This window comes from Enhydra lutris, unplaced genomic scaffold, assembly GCF_002288905.1.
Source record: "Enhydra lutris kenyoni isolate GAN:26980312 unplaced genomic scaffold, ASM228890v2 scaffoldscaffold3, whole genome shotgun sequence".
NCBI classification, from domain to species: Eukaryota; Metazoa; Chordata; class Mammalia; order Carnivora; family Mustelidae; genus Enhydra; species Enhydra lutris.
Genome location: NW_019154087.1, coordinates 60,188,624 through 60,214,800, shown reverse-complemented (window position 1 = coordinate 60,214,800; position 26,177 = coordinate 60,188,624). Strand labels below are relative to the sequence as shown.

The following is a 26,177-nucleotide window of genomic DNA, read 5'->3' as shown; positions in this document are numbered from 1 at the left end:
TTGGAAAATTACTACTTGTAACTAATCATGTTTCCTTAGTTGCTTTAACCACTAGGAAACTCAGAATCACATATACAACTTTTCTTTAGTACTGAATAGATTCTTAGTACTGAATACAAATGACTTTATTTGTATAACTTTTCAGCTGACTTCATGTTCTTGTTCTGGCATTGGGGGGATGAGGGTGGTCCTCTATCTTTTAAAATTATTTACTCCCCAAAATATAAAATTAAAAACAATAAAATCATTTACTCATGTATTGCTTTTTAAAAAGACAACACATATTAATCCGACATTTTCCATGAGTCAGGAGTCTGGGTACCATGTAGCTAGATCCTCTGCTCAGACTTGATGTCAAGGTGTGGGCTTGGGCGGCAGTACTCAGCTAGGGCTTGGGGTTCTTCCAGCTCACTGATTGTTGGCAGAATTCACTTCGTTGCACCTGTGGGACTGAGGTCCTTTTATTCTACCGGTTCTTAACTGTGGATTGCTCTTACACTCTAGAAGCTCTCCCTCCCCACCAGCAGTTCACAGTGTGACTATTTGCCTTCTATCTGAGGCCAGTAGCAAGGCCTCTCATGCCCTGAATCCCCATCATGTTTCAGATGTTTTGGATTTTCTTCTGCCATCAGCAGGAAAAAAAAAAAAAATGCTGTGCTTTTAATGGTTTCACCTGATGAGATTAGGCTCACCTGGATAAATTACATATTTAAAGGCTAATTGAATTGGGATTTAATTACATTTTCAAATTCCTTTCTCAGTGGTTCCTAGGTTAGTGGAGGGGAGGGGGAGGACCTTAGGGGAGATCAATCAATCAATTACCATAATGGTGGACTATGCAGCTGTGAAAAGGAACTAGGAGGATCTCATACACAACTATGGAATGATAGCCAAGATATACCACTATTCCGCAAAAAACCCCAACAAACCCAAAACCCAAGGTATGGAACAATATTTATAGTGTATAACCTTTTGTTAAGAAAGAGAGTGAAATAGGAAAGATATATGCATTTTCTAATATTTTTGAAAATAAAGAATGGGAGGATACATAAAAAGTTAACACAAAAATGTCAGTTTACAGGGGTGCCTTGGTGGCTCAGTTGGGCTCAGTTGGTTAAGCATCTGTCTTTGGCTCAAGTCATGATCTCAGGGTCCTAGGATTGAGCCCCACATTAGGCTCCCTGCTCAGCTAAGAGTCTGCTTCTCCCTCTCCCTCTGCCTCTCCAACCCACCCCCCATGTGCTCTCTCTCTCTCCCAGATGAATAAATAAAATCTTCTACAAAAATACCAATTTATAGGGGTAGGAAGGAAACAGGGACAAGGATGAAAGTTAGACTTCTCTGAAGTACCTGTTTTGTGGTTTACACTTAAGACCCATGTAAATGTTTTATATAATTAAAAGATAAAGTTATATAAAAATGATAAAAATAAAACAATTTCTAAAAATTGTAAACAACTTGGTATCAGGTGTTTTGTATAACCCTTCAGAGAAGAACTGTTTAAAGAGCTCTTAAATCACTGTATTTTGACAATATTGCTTTATACTTTAGGGACGAACTCCATTAAGAAATCTTAAGTTGTATTCAGTTTTCTTGTTTTCAATGTTAATATTTGTATTGCTGAGGTTTTTTTGAAATTGCAGTAAAATACACACAACATATCTTAACCATTTTAACTGTACAGCTCACTACTATTAAGCACAGCGGTATTTTGCAACCATCACCACCATTCCCCTCAGGGACTTTTCATGTTACAAAACTGAAACATTCTACCCTTTAAATAATAACTCTCAGATTCAGCTCCCCCAGCATCTGGCAATCACCATTTGGCTTTCTGTCTTTATGATTCTAACTTCCTCATATAAGTGAAATTATACAATATTTGTTTTTTGTAGCTTATTTCATTTAGCATAATATCCTCAAGTTTCATCTATGTTTTAGTATATTGCAGAAATTCTTTCCTTATTGAGGCTGAATAATATTGCATTATATGTGGGTAGCACATCTTGCTGATCTGCCATTTGTTGAAGGTCCTTTGGGTTGCTTCACCTTTTAGCTATTGTTAATAACGCTGCTATGAACCTGGGTATACAAATATCACTTGATATCCTGCTTATGCCTTCAGTCTTTTGAGTATATGCCCTGAAATGGAATTACTGTATTATACAGTCATTCTATTTTAAATTTTTTTTAGGAACCACCATTCTCTTTTGCAAAGCTACTGCACCAGTTTACATTCCCACCAACAGTACAGAAGGGTGCCAGTTTTTCCATGTTCTCATTGATACTTGTTATTGTCTTTCTTTTTGTTGTTGTTGTTGATAGGAGCCATCTTAAAGACCGTGAGGTTTTACTTGTGTATCTTTGCCAGCCATTTCAAATCCCTTCTGGATCTAGGTGAAATAAAAATAATATTTTAAAAATAACAGCCAATTTGCTTACATTTTCTTTTCCCTCCCTCCCTCTCTCTTTCTTTGCTCTTCTCCATTTATTCAAACTGCATCCAGTTCTCCAATCCAGCTTTTCCATGCACTCCTGTATTTGTTTTGTTGACCTCCCTCTCTTATTTCTGAGCTCTTGTGTTAATATCATTTTTCACTTTAGGTTTTCCAACTATTTGCTAGTGTTTGTGTGTGTTGGTCCTGTTGTCCCAGGTTGTGTATTTTTTATAAGCAAGACCCATGAAACTTGTACTTTTTTGAATCCTCTAATGCAATGATACTCTATCAAGAAATGCTTCCTTTTGGGGCACCTGGATAGCTCAGTGGGTTGAGCCTCTGCCTTCTGCTCAGGTCATGATCTCAGGGTCCTGGTATTGAGTCCCTCATTAGGCTCTCTGCTCCGCGGGGAGCCTGCTTCCCTGCCTGCCTCTCTGCCTATTTGTGAGCTCTGTCTGTCAAAGTGAATAAATAAAATCTTAAAAAAAAAAAAGAGAAATGCTTCCTTTTAATAGTATCCTTGTTAACAAACGCTCAAGTTTTAGCTTATTAACTCTCAACACTCAGCACGTCCTCTTTAGAATTGTAGGAACCTGTTTTTGTTTGCAGCAGACATGCTTGTTTCATCGGTCTGCAAGACTATTTAATCACTCAGCGTTTCTTGAGTTCCTGCTATATATGGTGTTCTCGATAGGCATCTGCCTTTGCAACACCCTTTGAGATGAATGGTAATATTCAGGTGGGGTGAGATCTATTTCCGTTGCAACTTGGATTAGGTACAGGTAGGATAGGTTTTGCGTGAGTCTGATACTTGGTCACTTCTTCAATAGGCAGAGCATTTAGTCTCTAGCCAAAAACAATTCCTGAATGAAAGGCAGACAATGGAACTCTGAATAATGTATATCCTGGGTTTTAACTAACATAATCAATTTATCTGGGTTGACGGGACTGTTATGATTTTAAAACTTTAAGGCCAGCGTTTTAACCCCATTAGTTCCAGGCAAACTGGAATGGTAGTTCATCTGAACTCTAATTCTGACTCTCATGTCCCAACGGGTATGAAGGTCAGCCGGACTCCCCTTCACTGCCTTGAGTACATTTCCCACTGAGCAGTGAGCCCATGCTTCTTCCGCTCCTTCGTGAAGACTACAAGTCCCAGCATGCAGCGCAGCCCTTCCGGGCCTTCCCAGGCCCCCTGGGCTCTTCCATGCTTGCGTCTCCCTTAGGGCTCCGGGCCGGGTAGCCTGTGCGCGCTGACGTAGATGCGTATGCGGCGTACTCTTCGCGCCTCTTCCCCCGCCTACTGGGTTGCCGAAGTCCCGCGGCGGGAGGTGGAAAGCGGTGTTATTTTTTTTTCTTTGGCGGCAGTTTGGCTTTTTAAGAAGCATCTGTGGTTTAAAAGCCAGGGAGAATCTGGAAAGGGGCCGTCACTCCTAGCCCTCTTTTCCTCCGAGTTTGCGTCTCCATGGGCCAAGATGGACAAAGTTTGTGCTGTCTTCGGAGGCTCTAGAGGCATTGGGAGGGCAGTGGCTCAGTTAATGGCCCAAAAAGGCTACCGACTGGCCATCATCGCCAGAAATCTGGAAGTGGCCAAAGCCGCCGCCGGTGAGCTCGGCGGTAGGTACCGAAATGGAGTTGCCCAGGTTGTGTGGCTGCAGTCCGAGAGCCTAAAGTTTCCTCCTTTATAAAACGAGAGGGTCTGGCGTTTACGGCTCTGCGGGTTAGCAGTTTAGCTCCCCACGTCCAGGAGCACCCCGTCTTGAGTGTGGACACCTGTTTGGGCAGAGAATCCTCAACACCCGGTTTCCCGCAGTGTCTCCTCCCACACCGCCTGTCGCCAGGAACTGAACACTTGGGGTTTTCTTTGAGACTTAGCGGTCCTTTGAGGCCCTACTAATTAAGCACCCACCCCCCTGAGTCTAGGGCTAACCGTGCTGCGTTGTTTTGTTTTGGTGTCTGGAAGAAGGGAGACTCACAACAGTTAATTTTTTATGCAGGGTAAAGGGCACCCTTGTGCCACGAAGTCCCGGGCGCCGCTGGGAAACAGGGCTGGGCGGAAAGGAGTTGAGGCAGGAAGGGTAGGCATGTCAAGCCTGAAAGCCTCGCTGTAGTTTTTGCGGCGCTGTAGTCTTGCTGCGGCTGTGGTTTTGTTGTGTTCGGTTCGGTTTTGTTTTGTTTTGTTTTTAGGCTGCAGGCTGTGTTTTATAGACAAACTCTTTTGAGTACTAGCGGATTTTGAGATAAACTTTTTTTGGCTCTCCTACATCCGTAGCCACTTAATAGGTTATTACATTGTTTTTGTGGCTTTTACAATTGGAAAATTGATTCAGATTCCTTTTTATTGCATTTAAAATCCAATCTTTTGGTTTATTAATAATGGATTAGTAATTGTTTTGCATTATTTTGCAACTATAAGGGAGAATTAGGATGAACGAAAGATGCCAGAATGCTGCAATTTAGTTAGTAGGAGGCACGAATGCACTTCGTTCACTATCTGGGAGGCATTGGGAAGAGGCCTGGGGATGAACCTGGAGGCTGTTATTTTAACGTTACTATTGGTTTACTCTAATTGTGCACTTGGGTTGTTAAAATATTAGATTCTTTTTAGAGAGTGGGGAAAACCCCTTAAGTTACAGAACAGGGAGGATTTCAGTGAATGCTTCTTGCTACTCATATTTACTGTGTCACAAAGGAGTGAGAAAGTGATTTTCCTGATGGTGTCATCCCAAGCCATTAGTGTTTGCTGGAATAGATTAAAACTTGGTTGAGCTTCTAAGGGTTATTGTGAACCTAACAAGTTTTCAGATGAAAGCCAACAGTGGGTCACAGAAGATGCTTTTGGGCGTTTTACTTCTTTGAATTTGTGTTCCAACACCTACAAGGTGTGACTTCCCAGAAAGCTTACTGCTTCCAAAGACCTGAGGGTATAATTTTAGCGTTGACCACTACTAGGCGAGGTCAGCCAGAAAATAAGCAATTGTTTAGTTTTTTAAAAACTCCATTTTAGAGTATTACAATTATGTATTATTGAATGGAAAATGCTTTCTTTGACACGTATTCTTTTGGTATTTAAACATCTTCAAAAAGTGAGCATTTAAAAAAGGGGAAGTAACAGTTGTTTTTGGTAAAAAGTTTGTGTGTATGTGTTTTTTAGTTTTGACTTTTTTTTTTAATAGCTTCCTGCTTTGTAGTGGTCAGACTTGAATAATAGTTACTGTAATATATGTGCCATAGTTAAAAAAAAAAAAAAAGTGGAAGACCCCTAGGTTTTATTCTCAGGACCAGGGAACCCATTTAACAAAAATGTAATGGAATTAGACATAAATTTCGAAAAAGAAATAAAAAAACCAAACACTGTTGAATTGGGTAGCATGGGGTCGCCATCAAAGCCAGAAATATTATATGAATTTTACAAAGCCTTATGAATACAAAAAGGCCCTCCTTCCGTTTTTTTCCTCATTAAAAAAACATTTTTAGGATTTAATTCTTTACTTCTCCTTGTTCCCCATCTTCTCCTTGTTCCCCATCCACCCTCATCCCAGTTTTATTGGACTGAACTCCTTGAGAGGAGGAATCCATGACATAATCATCTTTTATCTCTAGATTGTAATAATCACAGGCTTAGGTCATAGTAGATGCTCAACAAATGTGTATTGAATAATTTTTAAATTGAGATTATAATTTATAAGTAATGCTAATTTAACTTTGTTCTATAGGAGATCATTTAGCGTTTAGCTGTGATGTTGCCAAAGAACGTGATGTTCAAAATACATTTGAAGAGATGGAAAAAAATTTAGGTCGAGTTAATTTCTTGGTAAACGCAGCTGGAATTAACAGGTTGGTCCCAAATTTAAGTACATTTCCTGTATGTTTTTTTTTTTTTCCCTAGTATGTCTTTGGTATGAGTAAATATATTAACTTGCTTTACTTGTAACTGGAAGAAAATGTGTATTTTTTATACATTCTTTTCTTTTATGTTGAGATACCAATAAGGGTATAGTTTGATTAATTTTAACATTGCAGTCACACCCATATTGAACTATAGAACTTTTCCAGCATTCTAGAAGGCTCCCTTCAGTTTCTTCTCAGCTAATACTATGTTACAGGTAACCACTATTCTGACTTCTGTCACCATTGTATAAGTTCATGAACTTAATGGTATTAGAGTAGATATTTTCTTTTTAAAGGTGAATTTAGAATAATATTTAGAATAGTATATTTTCTTGCTAAACAGAGCTTACTATAATGACAGTTGCTTAGTTCATTCAAGCTATTTTGGTTATATGGCATTACTTTTAGTAGTTAGGAATATTTGCTTCTGAACCCTACTTCTAGGTCTATCTTTTCTCATGTATCAGTTATGTCAATTCCCTTCAAATATAGATTAAAATGGGACTCTGTGGGTATTCTAGCTCACATATATTCCTAATACTCTACTTTCAGTTAAAATGTTATACATTTTTGACTTTTTAAATTGGTTTTATCCCATTTTTAATTTATATGCTACTGTTTTTTAAATTTTATTTATTTGTTTTTTGTAGGGATAGCCTTTTAGTAAGAACAAAAACTGAAGATATGATATCTCAGCTTCATACTAACCTCTTGGGTTCCATGCTGACTTGTAAAGTTGCCTTGAAGACTATGATTCAACAGCAGAGAGGGTCTATTGTTAATGTAGGTGAGTCTTAACCTGTGAAATTAGACTTATCTCATAGTACCATAAAAATATTTAATTGACTAATTTGGAGTTTATTCATGTGTGAAACTTGGATGAAATGGGTCTTTTTACTATTTATGGAAAGAAGGACTTGATTAACCAATTAGTGGGTAAATTAGGAACCACAAATTCATTCTTGTAATGCTGAAGCAGATGTGAATTGAATGATACCACCAGGTATTCGAAAATATGATCTATGACAAAAGATGCCCAGCTTCATTGTCCAGAAGCCATGTCAAGTGGCAGCCACTGTTTAGATCCAGTTGATTATTCCTACACACAGATCTGGTCTCAGTTTTGCCAGCCATTTGACTTTTTAAGAGAAAGTGAATTTCATGTAAAACCTGATTTTTAAAATATGGATAAAGAATTGAAAAATTTTGGGTAGTGGGGACTAAAAAATGATCTCTACAGCAATTGCATGTGTCACTAATAAATCTAGTACAGAGGTTTAGGAGGAAGTTTTCTTAGGGGAATAAGCTTTTCAGTTTTTTAGAATGAATGTAAGTAACCCCTAGTCTTCAGTTCATCTGACCCATGGGGCAGGTAGACCATGTAGTATGTGCTTGTAGACCTTAAAATGCAAAGCGACTTACAGTTCTATTCCAGTTTGGTAATTTGAAAATAGCGGCATATCATCTGCCTTTTAATTTTAAGTGATAATATCTTAAAAAGCCGCATAAGGGGAATCCTGCTCTGTTAAAGTAAATGACCCTATTTTTAATATAGGAAATGGCTTTCCAAGCCAAAATGTATGGTTTTTCTCTTTTGAAAATAAGAAAAGAATACTGTGCTAATGAGAATTAGAACATTTTTGACATTTACCCTTAAAAATGTAAGGAATGAATTTTCTTAAAAAAGATCAGTAAATGATTAAAAAGTAAAAGATGAGTCGACCTTTGCCTCCTAACACAGCCAGGTAATGATTTTGGGTTCTCAGAAGCTGGTGTACTGGCCCCTATACACCACCTGATGTAGGTGTATTTAACTCTAAAATATCCCTTTTTAGATACATTTAAAAAACCTACATCAGTCCTTTGTGTACTTGCAGAACTTTTAGAATTGTGCTAAAAGTAAATAAAAATAATTAAAAATCAGAGAATCTTTTTACAGAAAGGACTACTTTAAACTGCTAGTAAGTTCATTGATTAGTTCAGAAGTTTAACAGTTATTGACTAGATAGACAGTAGTGTGTGGTATAAACCAAAGCTTCCTATTTGGCCTTTCTCCCATGCCTATATTTTTCTTTCTTTTTTGTTTCTCTGGATTTCTCTTTCTCCTGGATACCCCTTTTTCTGTCTATCTGTGTTTCCTCTGTCTGGTGTTTCTCTCTCTGTGCTTCACAGTTCTCTTCCTTTGTCATTCCCTGGCATTGAATATATAAGGCAGATATTTTAATTTTGAACTTGTTGATGATAATATATATAAAAGTGTTTTGGTTTTTTTTTTTTTCCCTAAAATAAAATTACTTTTTCAAAGATTTTGTGAAGCTTTTGATTAATTTTTATATTGTAAGTACAGGTCACTGGTGCAGAAAATCACTTCCCCGTTTCTGTTTTGCAAGAATAAACATTTGCATTCAGTTGATAGTTAAATTATAAATTATTTCATATTCATATAAATGAGACCACCCAAGAATCTTTAGTAGTCAGTACAAGTTATGATACATCATTGAAGGTAACTAAATTGCAGTTTTACAAAAAGTTTATAATTGAACCTTTGTTATTTTAGATTGATGGTAGTTCAGATTTAGTGAGATTTATCTTCAGATGAATTATTTTTTAGGTGGAAATGAATACCTCCTCATCTTTGTGTTGTAGAACCATAAAATTAATCAGCCTTTATCTGATTTTTTGTGGTTCTAACCTCTTCCTACTGGCACTTTTTATAAATACTATAGGACTTCGCCATGTCTGACCTACTCACAGATGAGAGTGGGTTTCTTTCACTTGATGGATCAGTTCTCAAGCCCCTTCCTGACATTTGAGGTTTTACATAAGCTTCTTTCAGAACCTGTTTTCTGTTTGTATCTGGAGAAGACTTAAACCCTAAGTCTTACTACTCAAATGACAGTACTAAGAATTCCTAATTTTCTCAAAGGGCAAGGTAAACTGGTTTGTACCTTTTTGTTTACTCTAAATTATCTAAATATTGAAATAACCCATTAATTGGTTTGAATTTGCTTTTATTTTTTTCTAGGAAGTATTATTGGTTTAAAAGGCAATTCTGGCCAGTCTGTGTACAGTGCAGGTAAAGGAGGACTAGTTGGATTTTCACGCGCTCTTGCTAAAGAAGTAGCAAGAAAGAAAATTAGAGTGAATGTAGTTGCACCAGGTCAGTGAAAACTTTTTTCTTTTTTTAAAAATTGGAGTATAGTTGACATACAATATTATGTTGTTTCAGGCATATAATATAGTGATTCAAAAAATTACATATATTATGAAGTGTTTACCATGAGAGATGTAACTACCATCTGTCACTATACAAAGTTATTACAATATTACTATGTCCCCTGTGCTGTACTTTCCGTCCCTGTGACTTATTTATTTTATAATTGGAAACTTGTACCTTTTAATCCTCTTCACCTATTTTGCTTGTCCCTCCAACCGTCTCCCCTCTGGCAACCATCAATTCTCTATATTTATGAGTCTGTTTCTGTTTTTGGTTTTGTTTTTTTTTTTTGGTTCGTTTTGTTTTTAAGATTCCACGTATAAGTCCTATCATGTTATTTGTCTTTTTCTCCCTCTTACTCACTTAGCATAATACCCTCTAGATCCATCCATGTTGTTGTCAATGGCAAGATTTCATTCTCTTTTATGGTTGAGTAATATTCCACTGTGTGTATATATCACATCTCTTTATCCATTCATGTATCATGGATGTTCATTTAGGTTGTTTCCATTTCTTGGTTATTATAAATAATACTGTATTAAACATGGGGGGGGCATATATGTAATGAATTAGTATTTTTCTCTCTGTAGATACCTAGAAGTAGAATTACTGGGTTGTATGATATTTCTATTTTTAATTTATGGAGGATCCTCTGTACTGTTTTCCGTAGTGGATGTGCCAGTTTGTGTTCCCACCAGTGATGCCCAAGGGTTTCCTTTTCTTCAGATTCTTGCCAACCCTTGTTATATTTTGTCTTTTTGATACTAGTCCTTCTGACAGGTGTAAGGGGCTATTTCATTGTTGTTTTAATTTGCACTTCCTTGATGATTATTGATGTTGAGTATCTTTTTACGTGTCTGTTGGCCATCTCTCTGTCTTCTTTGGAAAAATGGTGATTCAGGTCTTCTGCCCATTTTTTAATGGGATTATTTGGGTTTTTTTGGTGTTGAGTTGTATACGTTCTTTTATACTTTGGATATGAACTCCTTATTGGATATATCATTTGTAAATATCTTCTCCCATTCAATAGATTGCCTTTGGTTTTGTTGATTCCCCCCCCCCGACCCCCGGGCAAAAGCTTTTTAGTTTGATGTAATCCGAATAGTTTATTTTTGCTTTTGTTTTCCTTGCCTGAGGAAATAGATCCAGAAAAATATTTCTAAGACTAATGTCCAGGGTATTACTGCCTATGTTTTCTTTTAGGAGTTTTATGGTTTCAGATATCACATGTACATCTTTAATCTATTTTTAGTTTATTTTTATGTTTGATGTAAGAAAATGGGCCAGTTTCATTATTTTGCTGTTCGGTTTTTTTAAACACCACTTATTGAAGAGACTGTCTTTTCTTCATTGTATATTCTTGTCACCTTTGTCATAGATTAATTGACCATGTAAGAGTGGGTTTATTTCTGGGCTCTTCATTCTGTTCCATTGATATGTGTGTCTGTTTTTGTGCCAGTACCATACTGCTTTGATTACTGTAGCTTTATAATGTGACATCTGGGATTTTGATGCCTCCAGCTTTGTTGTTCTTCTTCAAGATTTTCTTGGCTAGGGGTGCCTGGCTAGCTCAGTTGATAGAGTATGTGACTCTTGATCATGGGGTCATGAGCTCAGGCTCCACACTGGGTGCAGAGATTACTTAAATAATAAATAAATAAATAGATTGTTTTGGCTATTTGGGGTTTTTTGTGAGTCCATATAAATTTTAGGATTCTTTGTTCTAGTTCTGTGAAAAATTACTATTAATATTTTGGTAGGGATTACTGAGGTAGTGTAGATATTTTAACAGTTCTTCTAATCCACAAGCATGGAGTATCTTTCCATTTTTTTGTGTCATCTTCAGTTTCTTCATCAGTGTCTTACAGGGTTCAGAGTATATGTCTTTCATCTCCTTGGTGAAGTTTATTCCTTAGGATTTTATCCTTTTTGGTGTAAGTTTAAATGGGATTTAAAAAAAAAAGATTTTGTTTATTTAACAGAGAGAGGCATCGAGAGAGGGAACATAAGCAGGGAGAATGGGAGAGGGAGAAGCAGGCTTCCCAATGAGCAGGGAGCCCAATATGGGGCTTGATCCCAGGATCCTGGGACCATGACCTGAGCCAAAAGCAGACGCTTAACAACTGAGCCACCCAGGAACTCTTAGGATTGTTTTTTTTAATTTCTCTTTTCTTCTAGTTCTTTATTAGTGTATAGAAATGCAACAGATTTCTGTATTGCTTTTGTATCCTACAACTTTACTGAATTCATTTATTACTTCTAGTAGGGTTTTGGTGGACTTTTTCGGGTGGTGTGTGTGTATGGGGGGATAATGTCATTTGCAAAGAGTGATAGTTTTACTTTTTTCTTTTTAAATATAATTTATGTACACTGTGGCTTTGTACAATAATAGCAGAGATTATTCCTGTGTTTGTAAGTACATCAGCATCATCAGGTACGTCTGAGTATCAGAATAGGAACATGGAATCTTCATGGTTACTAAATTCTTGAGAAGTGAAATGTGTGATGGCATGACTATGTCTTGACAGGACTTAAGTGGCTACACCTGCTTATATTGCCAGTCTCTGCACTACCCTCAAGGAGGAGGCCAAGGCTGTTTTGTTTGTGTAAACCACATTGCTTTTTTTTTTTTTTTTTTTTTTTTAATTTTACAGAGAGGGGGAGTGAGGGAGAGAGAGAATCTTAAGTAGGCTTCATGCCCAATATGGAGCCTGATATGGGGCTTGATCTCATGACCCTGAGATCATGACCTGTGCCAAAATCAAGTTAACCAACTAAGCCACCCAGGGGCCCCTGGTCCCCACATTGCATTTTCTAGTAACTGATAACTCTTAAACTGAAACCATAAGAGAAACTTCTCATTTAAAAATTAGTTATAAATTAAGAACTCTTAAGGGTTGAATGTGAGAATTTCAAGTTGGGGCGGTGGGTAATGTATCCACTAGTTGAATTGGTAATGTATCCACTAGTTGAATTGTATACTTTGGAGAACTATTTGCATTTTAAGTGTCCTTCTCTCTTCTTGGAATGTTCCACTGATTTATTGCTCACTGGGATAAATTTGCTAATTAATTTAGACTTTGTCCGTGTCAAAGCAGAGCTTTCCAAGTATTAATGTGTATATTACCTAAATATATTTCTTCAGTTTATCTTATAGAAATAATACTTCTCTATATATTTAAAATATTTTAATAGGTCTATAATACAGTATGCTTTTAATAACAGAATAGACCAGAGGAAATTATCAAATTATCATATGTGATGTCATTTGCACATTTCACCAAGCAGTCATGTACAATAACTGACATACTGATTTTTCCAGGAAGTTGGTATTTAGAAAAAGAATTGTCAGGGGTCACATAGTGTTTGTTTTCAAAGTAATGTCTTTCACTGGACCTCATTGTACCCTAGAGAGCTATCCGGGATTCATGTTAGAATTTTAACACAGAAAAATTTGAAGGATAAAAAGATATTTACACAGACTCAGGAGGAAGAAACACGGTTTTAGAAATCAGCCTATGAAGTAGCAAGATTTTAACAGTGATTTTATCTGTAGTTGTCTCTTTAACAAATGGATAGGGGCTCTGAGGCTCATTTGTTGATGGCATGGGAGGAACAAAGTGGTAGGACATGATAACAGAGATGAGACTGAATACTTTGGCATCAAAAAATACTATTACATATGACCAAGGCACTGCTTAGAGAAACAAAGGTTTCTAAAACCAGACATATGTTGGAGTGGCCAAGAATGGAGATGACTGTTAAATAGATGTGGCTGTTTAATAATTTTCAAAATAGAAGTCACAGTGGGAAGCTTATAGTAGAGCTAGTCTCCTAGAGGAAATCTATGAGGAACGCTTGTCTTCTTCTTAATGATGTAGGAAGAACCAAGCTAGCAGAGATGCAATTCACTTGTAATACAAAGCAAGTTTGATTTGAGCTAAGAACACAGAAATCAGAGACTTCTCAAGAAGACAAGTAGAGGGGCGCTTGGGTGGCTCAGTGGGTTGGGTTTCTGCCCTCGGCTCAGGTCATGATCCCAGTGTCCTGGGATCGAGCCCCATATCGGGCTCTCTGCTCAGTGGGGAGCCTGCTTCCCTCTCTCTCTGCCTGCCTCTCTGCCTACTTGTGAACTATGTCAAATGAATAAATAAAATCTAAAAAAAAAAAAAAAAAGACAAGTAGAATATTATTGTGTACCTGTGGCTTTTATTGTGCTTACTTTGGGCATTCCTCATGGCTGGAAAATAACTGATGGATTAAATGGGATGCAAAGCCAGTTAACTTGGTCTGTCAGTTACAGGTAATCGGAAAATACTAAAACAATGATTGGAATTATAGTGTAGCTTGCCAAAGTCTAAAGAAATTTTTCATTTCTGGTGCCTATGTGGCTCAGTTGGTTAAGCATCTGCCTTCTGCTCAGATCATGATCCCAGGGTCCTGAGATCAAGTCCCATATCGGGCTCCCTGTTCAGCGAGGAGTCTGCTACTGCCTCTCCGCACTGCCCCCCCCCACCCCGGCTCATGCTCTCTGTCTCATGGTCTCTTTCTCTGTCTCTCAAATGAAATGCTTCAGAAAAATTTTCCAATTCTTAACTTCTGCTAAGTCTTTTAAAATAAATTCAGATATGCAGCTTACAGCTGGTTTGTTGGTCTTCAAATTAATTGCCTTAAATTTTAAACAAGTTCTTTTCCACTCAGTAGCCTTCTGTACTCATGAACACAGAGCATTCTACAAGTCACTTAAATTCCATTTTAGAATTTCCTCCTTCACCTTAAATCTTCACATTGTTGTAAGTAATCTGAAAGACAGAAAGAGGGATGGAGTGTGAGTGTGTTGATTTAATCTTCAAGACAGAGTTATAAAACCAATTTCCACTTAAACTGAAATAAGAACACAGAATTATAAGGAAAAACTTTTGCCAAAGCTCATCTTGAAAAGGTTAAGTTGCTCAGTTTGAGAAAGGGGCCATATTTTATTTTTTATTTTATTTTAAAAATTTTTTTGAGATTTGTTTATATAGAGAGAGTGAGCATGTGCAGAGGGAGAAAGAGTGGGAGAGGGAGAGAATCAACTCCCTGCTAAGCGTGGAGTCCAGTGCAGGGCTCAATCCCATGACCCTGAGATGACGACCTGAGCCAAAAATCAGGAGTTGGATGCTTGACCGACTGAGCCCTCCGGGTGAGAAAGGGACCATGTTTTAGATGCTGATCTCTGTTATGATCTACATACATTATGGGACCTTCCAGAAGTGACTGAAACAATGTAGCATATAGACATCAGAAGACTCAGTGCTATGCAGTGTGTTTAGTTCACAGAATAATAGAAGCAGTTGAAATTTCCTTAATATATCTATATAAAAACATGTTAAGTTTTCCAAAACATGAAATGCAAAATGTTTGTAACTGTATATTATTCTTCAGCCAAAATAGGTCCAGAAATGTCGAATATGCAAGTATTAATTGTGATGACTTTAAGATTAGTCAGAAACCTTACCTAAGTGACATTCCAAAGTATGCAGATCAGTTAAACATGTATAAAATTGGTATTAACCCAGTTAGAAATACAAAATGAAAATTATGGATGTTGCCTCAAGTATCTGGGATTTCACAGGTTTATAAACAGACCATGTAACAAAGTAATTCTAGTTTTAAGAATATCTTATATTTCAGTATTTCAAAAATTTCAAGAAGTCCCACAACAACATCAAAAATCATTTATCTGGAAATTAGAGTTCTTTGTGATTCATCAGTTCAGCAGAATGCGGGTAGTATAAACAAAAGTTTAACTTACCGAAGACATTAGACCATGCCATTATAAAAAGAATAAACTGTCCTTGGATCAAATGGATATTTTAAAAAACCCAAAACATATACACAAATTACCTGGATTAGTTAAGAGGGTGATAAAAAGGTGCTAAAACTCAAATCTATACTATCACTCTTTGGTGTGATAAAAATTTGGGTTAGGTATTAACTCAACTTTTGAATGAAATGATTGTTTTCATATACCTCGTCCAGTTTGCCATGGAATGTTTGTGCTAGTTTACTGTAGGTATTGAAGAATTGATTATCTATACAGAATAGACCTTTTGGTTCATTGGTTGGTTGTAAGAGAGTAGGCTGATGTAGACCTTTGACACCTTTCCATTTCGGGTCACTAATGGTTCCGGCTTGTGTGCTGGATTGGTTTGTTTGTTTGTTTATTTATTTATTTGAAAGAGCGTGCAAGAGAGAGGACAAGCAGGGGGAGAGGCAGATGGAGAGGGAGAGGAGATTCTCCCCTGAGCAAGGAGCCTGATGCCGGACTGGATCGCAGGACCTTGGGATCATGACCTGAGCTGTAGGCAGATGCTTAATCATCTGAGCCACCCAGGAACCCCTGGGATTGGTGTTTTATTTGGCAGTGATGCTAAACTAGCAGGGTTTAGGGAAATGTCAAATTGTCCTGATAACCTTTGTACTTTGTTATGTGCCTTCAGCTCAGTTCATTGTTCAGTCACAGAGACTAGCTAAATTCAAGCATTCCAAATCCACGAACATTTGATAAATGACTCTGGTATAGATACAACCATTTTAGAAAAAAAAAAAAAAAAAAAGAAAAAAGAAAAAAAATAATCCAAAACTTGTACTCTCATTTTGACACTGCTTTCTGTTTGTGTATGCTTATGCAACCTGATTGATTTTAGTGTTAGCCTAGTTTGGCCATATATGGAATAGATTATTTGTGATTTGGGGCCGCATGTATTTTGTTTACTCTGTTAAGGGATTGCCATAGTGTGGGTGAGGAAGAGTTAATTCTAGTTCATGATCATTTAAAAGCTGGATGATTTAAGGATGATGCACGTGTTTCTAACTCATAATAACTCAGTAAACTTTCTGGAGTTTCTTCTATATGCAAGGGTTCCAAAATTATAAAAAATGAATAAGGTATTTCTGCTATGAGGAGCTAAGTACTGTGAGAAAGACAGACATATAAACAAATAATTAAAAAGCTGAATGACAGATGTAAAGTAGAGGAACATATATGATGCTATGGAAACACTGAAGAAGGAATGCTTAATTTTGTCAGAGTGAATCAGTTGTCAAGGCAACAGGCTAAATAGTGGGGAATCCAGTTTGTATACAAAGGGAAGTTTTAGGAGTGTTGTGGAAGTGTATTTGTATAGCCTTTCTGAAAGATCTTATTTTCCAGTATAATTTGTAGTACAGGAAAATACCTGTCACTAAAATTGTGACCGTTTCATAGGGTGACCTTTATTATTGGCCATATATACTTAGCAGGATTCATAGTGTGAATATGCTTTATTGATTAGAGGCAAAGTGCAGGTCGAAATAGAAGAATTAAATTGATTGTATGGATTATTTATTTTAGGTAGTAATTTCAGACAGATTCATCACCAAATCTTCTAATAGAACTAACAAGCCTCAGAATTAACAAATATGTTTCTTCTTATGTCAGTTTTCCTGGTTACCTACCTTCAAATGGAGTTTCCAGTTAAGGAAAACAGTTAAGAAGCGAATCAAAACAGGAAAACCAAGAAACAGGGAAAATAATAAATTAGGCCCTTATTCACTGCCTAATGTTATTGACTTTTTAAAGATCCGTTAGTTACTAAGCTTTGGTATTCAAATATAAAATAAATCTAACTGATGAGAAAATATTGAATATGAGCAACAGAATATTTGATAAATTGAAACTATAGGGGCGCCTGGGTGGCTCAATTGGTTAAGCATCTGCCTTCAGGTTGGGTCTGATCCCAAGGTCCTGGGATTGAGCCTCTTCAGGCTCTCTGTTTAGCGGAGAGTCTGCTTTTCTTTCTCCCTCAGCCCCTACCCTGCTCCTTCTCTCTCTCTCTCACTCAAATAAATAAATAAAAATAAAAAATAAAATAACCTAAAAAAAATTGAAACTATAATGGATATATTACTTAAAAAAATGTGTTCTCAATAGATATTACAAACATGGTACAAAATTCAGGAGTACAAAAAGGCATAGATTAAAAAGTGAGTCTTCTTTCCCCTAATCATCTAGTTTCCTTCTTCAAAAGTAATTCCTGTTAACTAGTGTCTTTGGTATTTCATATACAAGTCAATAAAATATATGTGTGTGTGTATATACCTATAATATATAGGTATATGTCTGTATATATTTATATGAATATATAAATATATATGTAAAAAGAAAACAAATTGTATCATACTATCCAGTATTCTGTATCTTGCTTTATTCATAACGCAATATATCTTGGAATTGATTCCGTAATATTCCATATGGAACTGCTTTACTTTTTAAAATAACAGCTTTATGGCAATACTTCACAGATCATACAATTCAACCATTTATATTGTACGATTCATTGGTTTTAGTATAGTTTCAGAATTTTAGAATACATTTTAGAACATTTTCATCTTCCCCCAAAAAACCTATAGCCTTTAGCATTCGCTCCTCATTTGCCTCCAGTCTCCCCAGCTTCTGGCAACCACTAATCTACTTTGTGTCTGTGTAGATTTCCCTATTCTGGGACAGTTAATGTAAACCAAATCATAAAATATGCAGTCTTATGTCACCGCTTAATGGCTTAATGGCTGAATTAAAAGACAGCAATGTCTGTCTTATGGGTGTATCATAATGGATTTTTTTTTTTTAAGATTTTATTTATTTGACAGACAGAGATCACAAGTAGGCAGAGAGACAGGCGGAGAGAGAGAGAGGAGGAAGCAGGCTCCCCGCTGAGCAGATAGGCCGATGCGGGGCTCGATCCCAGGACCCTGGGATCATGTCCTGAGCCGAAGACAGAGGCTTTAACCTACTGAGCCACCCAAGCGCCCCTATCATAATGGATTTAACCTGTTGCCTCTTGATGGACAGTTAGATTGCTTCTGATCTTTTGTCATTACAATTAATAATGCAGTGACAATACTTGTATGTAATTTATATGTGTATGAGTATAATGAGTGTAATTCTGGGAACAAAACTGCCAAGACTCAAAGGGTATATGCATTTTAAAATCTGCAAATAGTACAGCATTGCATTTATTTTTGTAGGGTACCTTTAATGTCCAGCCCTCCCTTTCTTAAGTTGAAGAGCTTTTATGTTTACTACTTGGAGAAAATCTTGTTGACAGATGTTTGTGTAAGCTTGGCAGCTGACCAAAACAGGTATTATTCTAGGTCCCCTTATGTGCTGTTTGGTATGGAATTGATTTTTCACAGCACACTGTTTCCCTGTACACTTCTGCTAACATAATATTAAGATACCTGAATTTGGTCTGGTTAAAATTTTGGTCTAGTTTTTGGTGACAGCCTTGTTTGTTCTCCTTAAAAAAAAAAAGTGTCTGGGGTTATTTTAATTCTTTCTATATACCAGAGAATTAAAACCTGAGCCAGTAGATGTATCAAATAGTATATATCCTACGATTATTAATATTGGTGATAGGCTAAAATTCTGGTGTCTTATTTAAATATATGGTCTGTGTTGTATATAAAAGCTTTCAAAACTAACATAGTGATCAACTAATATGGAAATGAGATGCTATTTATTTATATAACTAACCAAAAAATGGATAAAAGAAATACATTTTCTTTATTATTTATCAAATATAAATTCTCACTGGACAAGAACTGTGTACTTGCTTTTATGTGGAAGAGTATATCTGTACCTTTTAATTTATTTTTATTTATTTATTTTTTTTTTAAGAGGGGGAATGTAGGGGATGGGGCAGCAGGAAAGGGAGAGAGAGAGAATCTTAAGCAGGCTCCACACCCAGCACGGAGCCCAAACAGGGCTTGATCTCACAACACTGAGATTATGACCTGAGCCAAAATCAAGAGTCTAAAGCTTAACTGACTATGCCACCCAGGTGCTCCTATCTGTACCTTTTTAAAAAAGATACACTGAGTGTGTTGTCATGTATGTGGAACTAAAGTAGAAGTATCCTTATTCTAAGTGGAGGGTGTGTCATTTTAGTTATTTATTTGTGGGCTTAAGGAGTGATAACTTTGTTTCCAGCTGGAAACCTCTAATTGTCCAAGTGATCAATAATAACATCATTTGTTGGACAGTGGCACCTATTGGTAGTTTAATATTTTCATAACCCAGCTTGAAAGGCATTATAAATACATACATAGTAAGGAGAGTAGGAGAACAAAATTTCCAGAACTTTATAAATAATGTAACAGAATGTTATGGAAGAGAGTCCTATCGGGCCAAGGAGAGAGCACAAACTGGAGAGCAGTACAAGCACAAGAATGAGTATGTGAAATGTTTAAGGACTGCTGATATCTCTGCTGAGGTCCTATGATATATGATAGAGATGCCAATAGGCTGTTTATATGCAGTGACCTGAGTTGTCAATATATTTATGAGTGAGGATCACATGGTTTATGAGCTATAGCATAAAATGACATTGAAATTTGGTTGAGCCTGGAGTCATTTGAAATTAGCTTCACATTTTTTTTTATCTGATTTCTAATAAGTTTGGTAAAGATTTACATTTTTTTTAAAAGCTGCAGATTTTTAGGGCAGTAAATTTATTCTGTATAATACTGTAATGGTGGATATGTTATGTTACATGTTTGTAAAAACATAGAACTATATGCCATCCAAAGGGTGAATGCTAATGTAAAGTATGGACTTTACTTAATAATGTATAAATATTGGACCATCAAATGTACCACCCTAAGGCAAGCTATAAATAATTGGGGAAAATAGGGCTAATGTGATAAGGAAATATATGGGAACCCCCTCTACTTTATGCTCAGTTTTTCTGTAAACCTAAAACTGCTCTAAAAATAAGTCTATTAATTAAAAAAAAAAAGCTGCCGATAATGATGAGAGAAAGGCTCTTGGGTCTTTGGATATTCTTGGTCTCCGTATCAGACATCAGAATCAAAGAGGAAAAGTTGATATTGGTGAATTAATCCCTTCCTTTCAGCTTGGCCTCTGATGCCCACTTTATTTTAGTCTTTGTCTAGCATTCAGGGTTGGCTAGCAGCTGTCCCATGAGGATTGTCATTTTAACTATCCATTCATAGACCTGGGGAGAATCTGTGGCAGACTTTCCCTTGTGAAATAACACCCTTATGTTCCAGGCTTGAGCAGTGGAGGGATAATATTCATGTGAGGTGGGTGTTTGAACATCATGATTCCATTTCTGGACTTCTTGCAATCATTGTTGGATTCAGATGATACCTCTCCTTCTCAAATTTGACCTAACGTGGACACAGACTTTGGTAGGGCTGAATCTAGGCTGTAATGTTGAACAAGACCTTATCAAAAGCTTCAAGATATTAGCCTTTATCTATTTCATGTATCTGGCTTATTTGATTGTTTTTTGGAAGAATATAATCTGTTGTCCTGGCCTGTATATATGAGGCAAAAGACTTCTTTCCATCTCACTGAAATTATTCTTAAACTTCTCTCACTGTCTGGATCTCTCTTCCTATCCAAGGTTTGCCTTTCTGTACTAAATGCTCTGTTCTATATCTGCCTTTTTTTCCAAAATGGAAATGCCTTCAGATGGCCTCTCACAGATTGTGTGGCCTTATTCTTTGTCTCAAAAGAGACAAACATGTAAGGACTGATATCGACCCAAATCTGTTTCTTTCTGCCCAGAATGAATAAAAACCTAGATTAGTATCAGTGCTTCCTGAATTGGAGCTATTCTAATTATCCACCCAGCTACCAACGTAGGAACCAAGGGTTCTTTTAGGGGAGCTCACTTTCCTAATCTTCAAGGACAGTTGTCATTAATGAGGCATACTTTTCATCCTCGAATCATAGTTTTGTAGAGCTAAAAGATATCTCAATGATCCATCATTTTCAATCTACTTCACTTATTTTATGATGCAGAAACAATCATACAGTTTTAGGTTCTACATGACTTTGCTTGGGTCCTAGCTTTGATAGTATTAGCAGAGCAGGGAACCAGAATCTAGTTTAATATGTCCTAATCCAGTGGTCTTTTTATCACAAAGTGCTTCTTTTGAGAAAAAGTCACCAGAACCAGAAAAAGCTCACTAGAAGTTGAGCCTGGAATTTGCTAACTCATCATTACAGGGTCTTCCTTGCAAAAACATTTTTACTATAGTTTTTATGAATTTTTTTAAAAAAAGATTTATTTACTCTTGAGAGAGAGAGAGAGAGAAAGAGCTGGGGGAAGGGCAGAGGGAGAGAGAATCTCAAGAAGACTCCCTGCTGAGTGAGGAGCCTAATGCGGGGCTCGACCCCATGACTCCAAGATCATGACCTGAACTGAAATGAAGTCAGGCACTCAACTGACTGAGCCATCCAGGCACCCCAAGTTTTTTCTTTTATTTAAGATTAAAATACATTATTGATTTTCTGCTGAGGGTGTTGAGAGTTAGTGAGGAAATATTTTATGCCAGTTTTGCTAGAATTCAAAACAACCTTTGAATAAAGTAGGTATATCATGAACTCCTTGAGAAGATAATGTAATCTTTAAATGTTACGTTCATAATTTTAATTCATTCAGCTTTTTGAATGTGTGAGATGAGGGTTTTTTTTTTTTTCCTAATATACTCTGAGGTGTTTTTGGAAATAAATGTGTCCAAAGATGTAAAACTTTGGATATCAGGAAGTCCCATGATAGTGCTTTTTAAGGTAATTGGATTGCCTATTGATTATTATGACTCTTCACTGTAGATGAAGTTTCATTTACTATTCACTTGAAATTCTGGTTGTCCAGTGTTCTTATTATCTCTGTCAGCTACTTCTCTTGATTCTTGCATTCCATCTGGCCATCTCATTGTTCTTTCTTTTTTTTTTTCTTTTTTCATCTCATTGTCCTTAAAGAGGAAAGGGATTGAAGTAAATGGGGTGGACTTTTTAAAAAATGTGGTAAGATTTGGGGTGCCTGGGTGGCTCAGTGGATTAAAGCCTCTGCCTTAAGCTCAGGTCATGATCCCAAGCTCCTGGGATCTAGTCCCGCATCGGGCTCTCTGCTCAGCAGGGAGCCTGCCTCCCCCCCTCTCTCTGCCTGCCTCTGCCCACTTGTGATTTCTGTCTGTCAAATAAATAAATAAAATCTTTTTTTTTTAATAAATAAAATCTTAAAAAAGAATAAAAAATTAAAAATGTGGTAAGATTTAATGGCCGATAAGGTTGTATTTCACAATGTAATCTCACAATGAAACACCCAAATAGTATAACATTATTTTTTTATTCCAGGTCTTCATTTCAGAGAATCTGAAGTTAATACTGTACATCTTTTTCAATAACTTTTTATTCGAATACAAAGATAATATACATACATTGTAGACAATTTGGAAAGTATAGACAAATCCAGAGAAGAAAGTAAAAATCATCACTTGTAATTCTAGTATTTAGTGATAATCACTGTTAATATTTGGTGGTTGTTTTAGTCATTAGTATATACATATTTTGTTTTTAATGGGGTTATAATGCATTTGTAACCTCATTTTTAATAGGCAAATACTATTTTCCTCTTTAAAAGTCCTTCATAGATTCATTTTTAATAGATGCATATTATTCTACAGTATGGCTGTACCAGGATTTCTTTAAACAGTTTCTTTTTGAAAGATACTCAACTTGTTTCTAGTTCTTCCATAAGAAAGCTGTCACTGTTGTAGGCTTCATGTTAGGAAAATCTGTGATTGTTTCTCATTAGACTTTTAAGGAAATCTTTAAAAATTTGTAAGTGAAACCTAAGGCAAAGAAAAACTAAATAAGAACATAGTATTACATAATAAACCAGTGACCTTTTGTTAATTCTTAGCACAGTGTTTAGTTCACATTTATCCTGATACTTTAAATGGCAGTGTATTTAGATTAATTTACAGTTTGAATTAAAATGATTTAATTGTAACACAAGCCAGTCTGAAAACTGTTTTTTTTTTTGAAAACTTCTTGAGGTTGCACATTGAACTACACTTCACATGTCTGACTTTTAGTCCATGTATTTTTCATGACCTTAAAATTAAAAAATCTTAATTTCATGAGGATTAATTATTTGCTCTCTTCTTCAGAAGTTTTAAATGAGTTGTGTACAGTATACTGATTTTTTTAAGTTGAGTATTGGTAATATGTGTTCATTTCAGACTAATCTCACAAGATTTTCTTAATAAATTTATAGTTCTGATATATATCTATGATATGGATCATTTAGAATTGGTTGTCTAATATATTATATGGTACTTTATACCACAGAACCATATACTTTAGAAAACCAATGCCATGTTAAAGTTTGAATTTTCAGTATATTCTTGCATCACAATAGGATCATGCCATAAGATTTTTTTCTTATATGAATATTGGAAATACTGTTCTTTCTGATCATCAGCTATCTTAGCTATAGCAAACAAAACTAATTTTTGTCAGAAGTGCCTGATCAGTTTATGTGACTGCTTTTTTCCCTCTAACCCTATTACCCCTCTACTCCCAATCAAGTGACAATTCCTTCTTTGTGGTACTTTATGTATAAGGGTATTCACCAGATGACCTTTTATTATATTTAGGGATACAGGTGCGTGTTTCTTCCATAAACTACAGGTTCCCCAAGGAATGAATTTTCATGTTTGTATCTACCCACTTATATTGTGCTAGGAGTTGGGCCATTTATTTGGGAGTCACATGTTTTGGTGTTCAGTAAATTTTCATTGAGTTAAATTGAATAAAAATGTAGACTTGATTGCTTGATTGCTAGCAGAACTCTGTATTTCCTAAACAAGTTTGTTAATAATCTCAAATTATCAGGAGCAAATTTATTTTTATTTAAAATTGAGCAGATGGCTTGGTGCCTACCCTTTTCAACTAAATAAAGATTTCTCTTTTAGGATTTGTTCACACAGATATGACGAAAGACTTGAAAGAAGAACATTTAAAGAAAAGTATCCCTCTTGGGAGGTTTGGAGAACCTATTGATGTGGCACATGCGGTTGTGTTTCTTTTAGAATCACCATATATTACAGGGCATGTTCTGGTAGTGGATGGGGGATTACAACTCATGATATGATATACAGATTATTCAGTTATAATAGTGATTATAATCAAGGGTACAGTTTGGCTATTGACAGTCATACTGTGTGGGTGACATTTTCTAATTAGAGCTATTGATGATACAAGTATTGATTTTCATCTTTATATGAATATATCTGAAAAGAGCACTGTCTAACTATTTGTGTTTTCTAAGTGGTATGTACCTTATAGGCTCTAGCAATTTTAGTATATAGACATTTGCAAGTGATATAAATGGACACTAATTTATATTTTTGGTCTCAAAAGTGCAAAAATTATATAATCTAATTGGGCATGAATTATTTTATTGTATCAGTCAAAATTCTCTAGAAGTTAATGTTTGGGCCATTGCTAAGATAGGAGTATTTGTAGGATATTATTTAGTTGTCAGTACTTTAGCAGTCCTGCCAGTTACACATTGTATTTCTTTTCCATATACCTTAGAAGAATAGTTTTTATACAGGTTGAAAAAAAATGATCAGTTTGGCATGAATTTAGAGCCTGGTTTCTTTGAGTGCATTATTCCTGATGAAGCGGCTGGACAAAATAATTCACAAATACAAATTCACAAATACAGATGCGGTATAGTTGACTGATTCTTTAGAAATTCTCAAAGATGATGAAGATTAACCCTTAAGGTTTTAAGATCTGGTATAGGAATGAGCTGAGTTCTTATCAACTTAGGAAATAGAAGTAGTTTTTTTGTGTAACACTCAGTTTAGCAAACTACTTAAAAATAGTATAACAAATAATGACATCTTAAAAATCAAGAGTATTTTGTATGATTGAATATGATTTTTTACCCTTAAACTTCAGAAATACTTAATTACAGAAATATGTAATTAATTACAGTAATAATTACTTAATTACTACTGAATCATCAAAAAATGATAAATATGCAGTAACAACGAATAATATGTCTTCATAAGGAACAGTTAAAAAAGCATTACTTTTAAGAGAAAATATCTGCCTGAGAATAGAAGTAAAGACACAAACTGAATGTAAAATATCAGGCAATATTTCTTTTGCATTGAACTCTTGTATCGAATTCTTTTGTGGGGAATAATATGATATTTTAAATAATGTGGAGGATAATGTCTCTGGATTCATGTTGATTTTTATTATTTATCATTTCAAAATATGTTTTAAATATTTACTGCATTTTAAAAAGTAATCTTTTAGAGTTTTATTAGAGCTGAACATTATTTTATTTAAACAGATTTAATTTTATATTGCAAGTCAGTGCAAAGGTGTGAGGAGGTTGTCCTAAATAAATGCAATGTGATAAAGATAATAAAAATAAAAAATAAAGTAAAAGGTAATAAAAGATCTAAATTCTACATCAAGCTTCCTGACTCAAAAATTATTTTAAATTTATCTTCAAAATAATCTTTACTTAGAGAAGTCTATTTAAGAGTGAGGAAGTTATTAAGTGTGAGTAAAATGAGTACTATTAATCAAACTGTTTACTAAATGCAAGCATGGTAATATATAGGATTTATCAAGCATTAACGGTTCTAGGCACATAAAAGAAATGGAGCAGTCAGGATGGTTTCAAATGCTGTAGCTGATGCTTTTAAAGGTAGGAGAGTCTGTGGAGACAAAGTAGGCCGTTTTTCTAATGCTGCCTCAC

The 26,177-nt window shown here is 35.8% G+C and overlaps 1 protein-coding gene across 1 annotated transcript; it reads left to right on the top strand.

Moving 5' to 3' along the window:
* Window positions 1-3,756: 3,756 nt before the first annotated feature.
* LOC111156121 (carbonyl reductase 4) lies at window positions 3,757-25,664 on the top strand. Its single transcript, XM_022516759.1, has 5 exons — window positions 3,757-4,055; window positions 6,155-6,275; window positions 6,980-7,116; window positions 9,355-9,489; window positions 24,364-25,664. Exons 1-5 carry the CDS (start codon window positions 3,914-3,916, stop codon window positions 24,540-24,542), a joined length of 714 nt encoding a protein of 237 aa, XP_022372467.1. The 5' UTR covers window positions 3,757-3,913; the 3' UTR covers window positions 24,543-25,664.
* Window positions 25,665-26,177: the final 513 nt, after the last annotated feature.

Coding starts and splice junctions, on each gene's coding strand:
- LOC111156121 (XM_022516759.1), top strand. CDS start 3,914: ATGGACAAAGTTTGTGCTGTCTTCGGAGGCTCTAGAGGCATTGGGAGG. Junction 7,117..9,354: donor AGGGTCTATTGTTAATGTAG/GTGAGTCTTAAC, acceptor ATTTTTTTCTAG/GAAGTATTATTGGTTTAAAA. Junction 9,490..24,363: donor AGTGAATGTAGTTGCACCAG/GTCAGTGAAAAC, acceptor TTTCTCTTTTAG/GATTTGTTCACACAGATATG.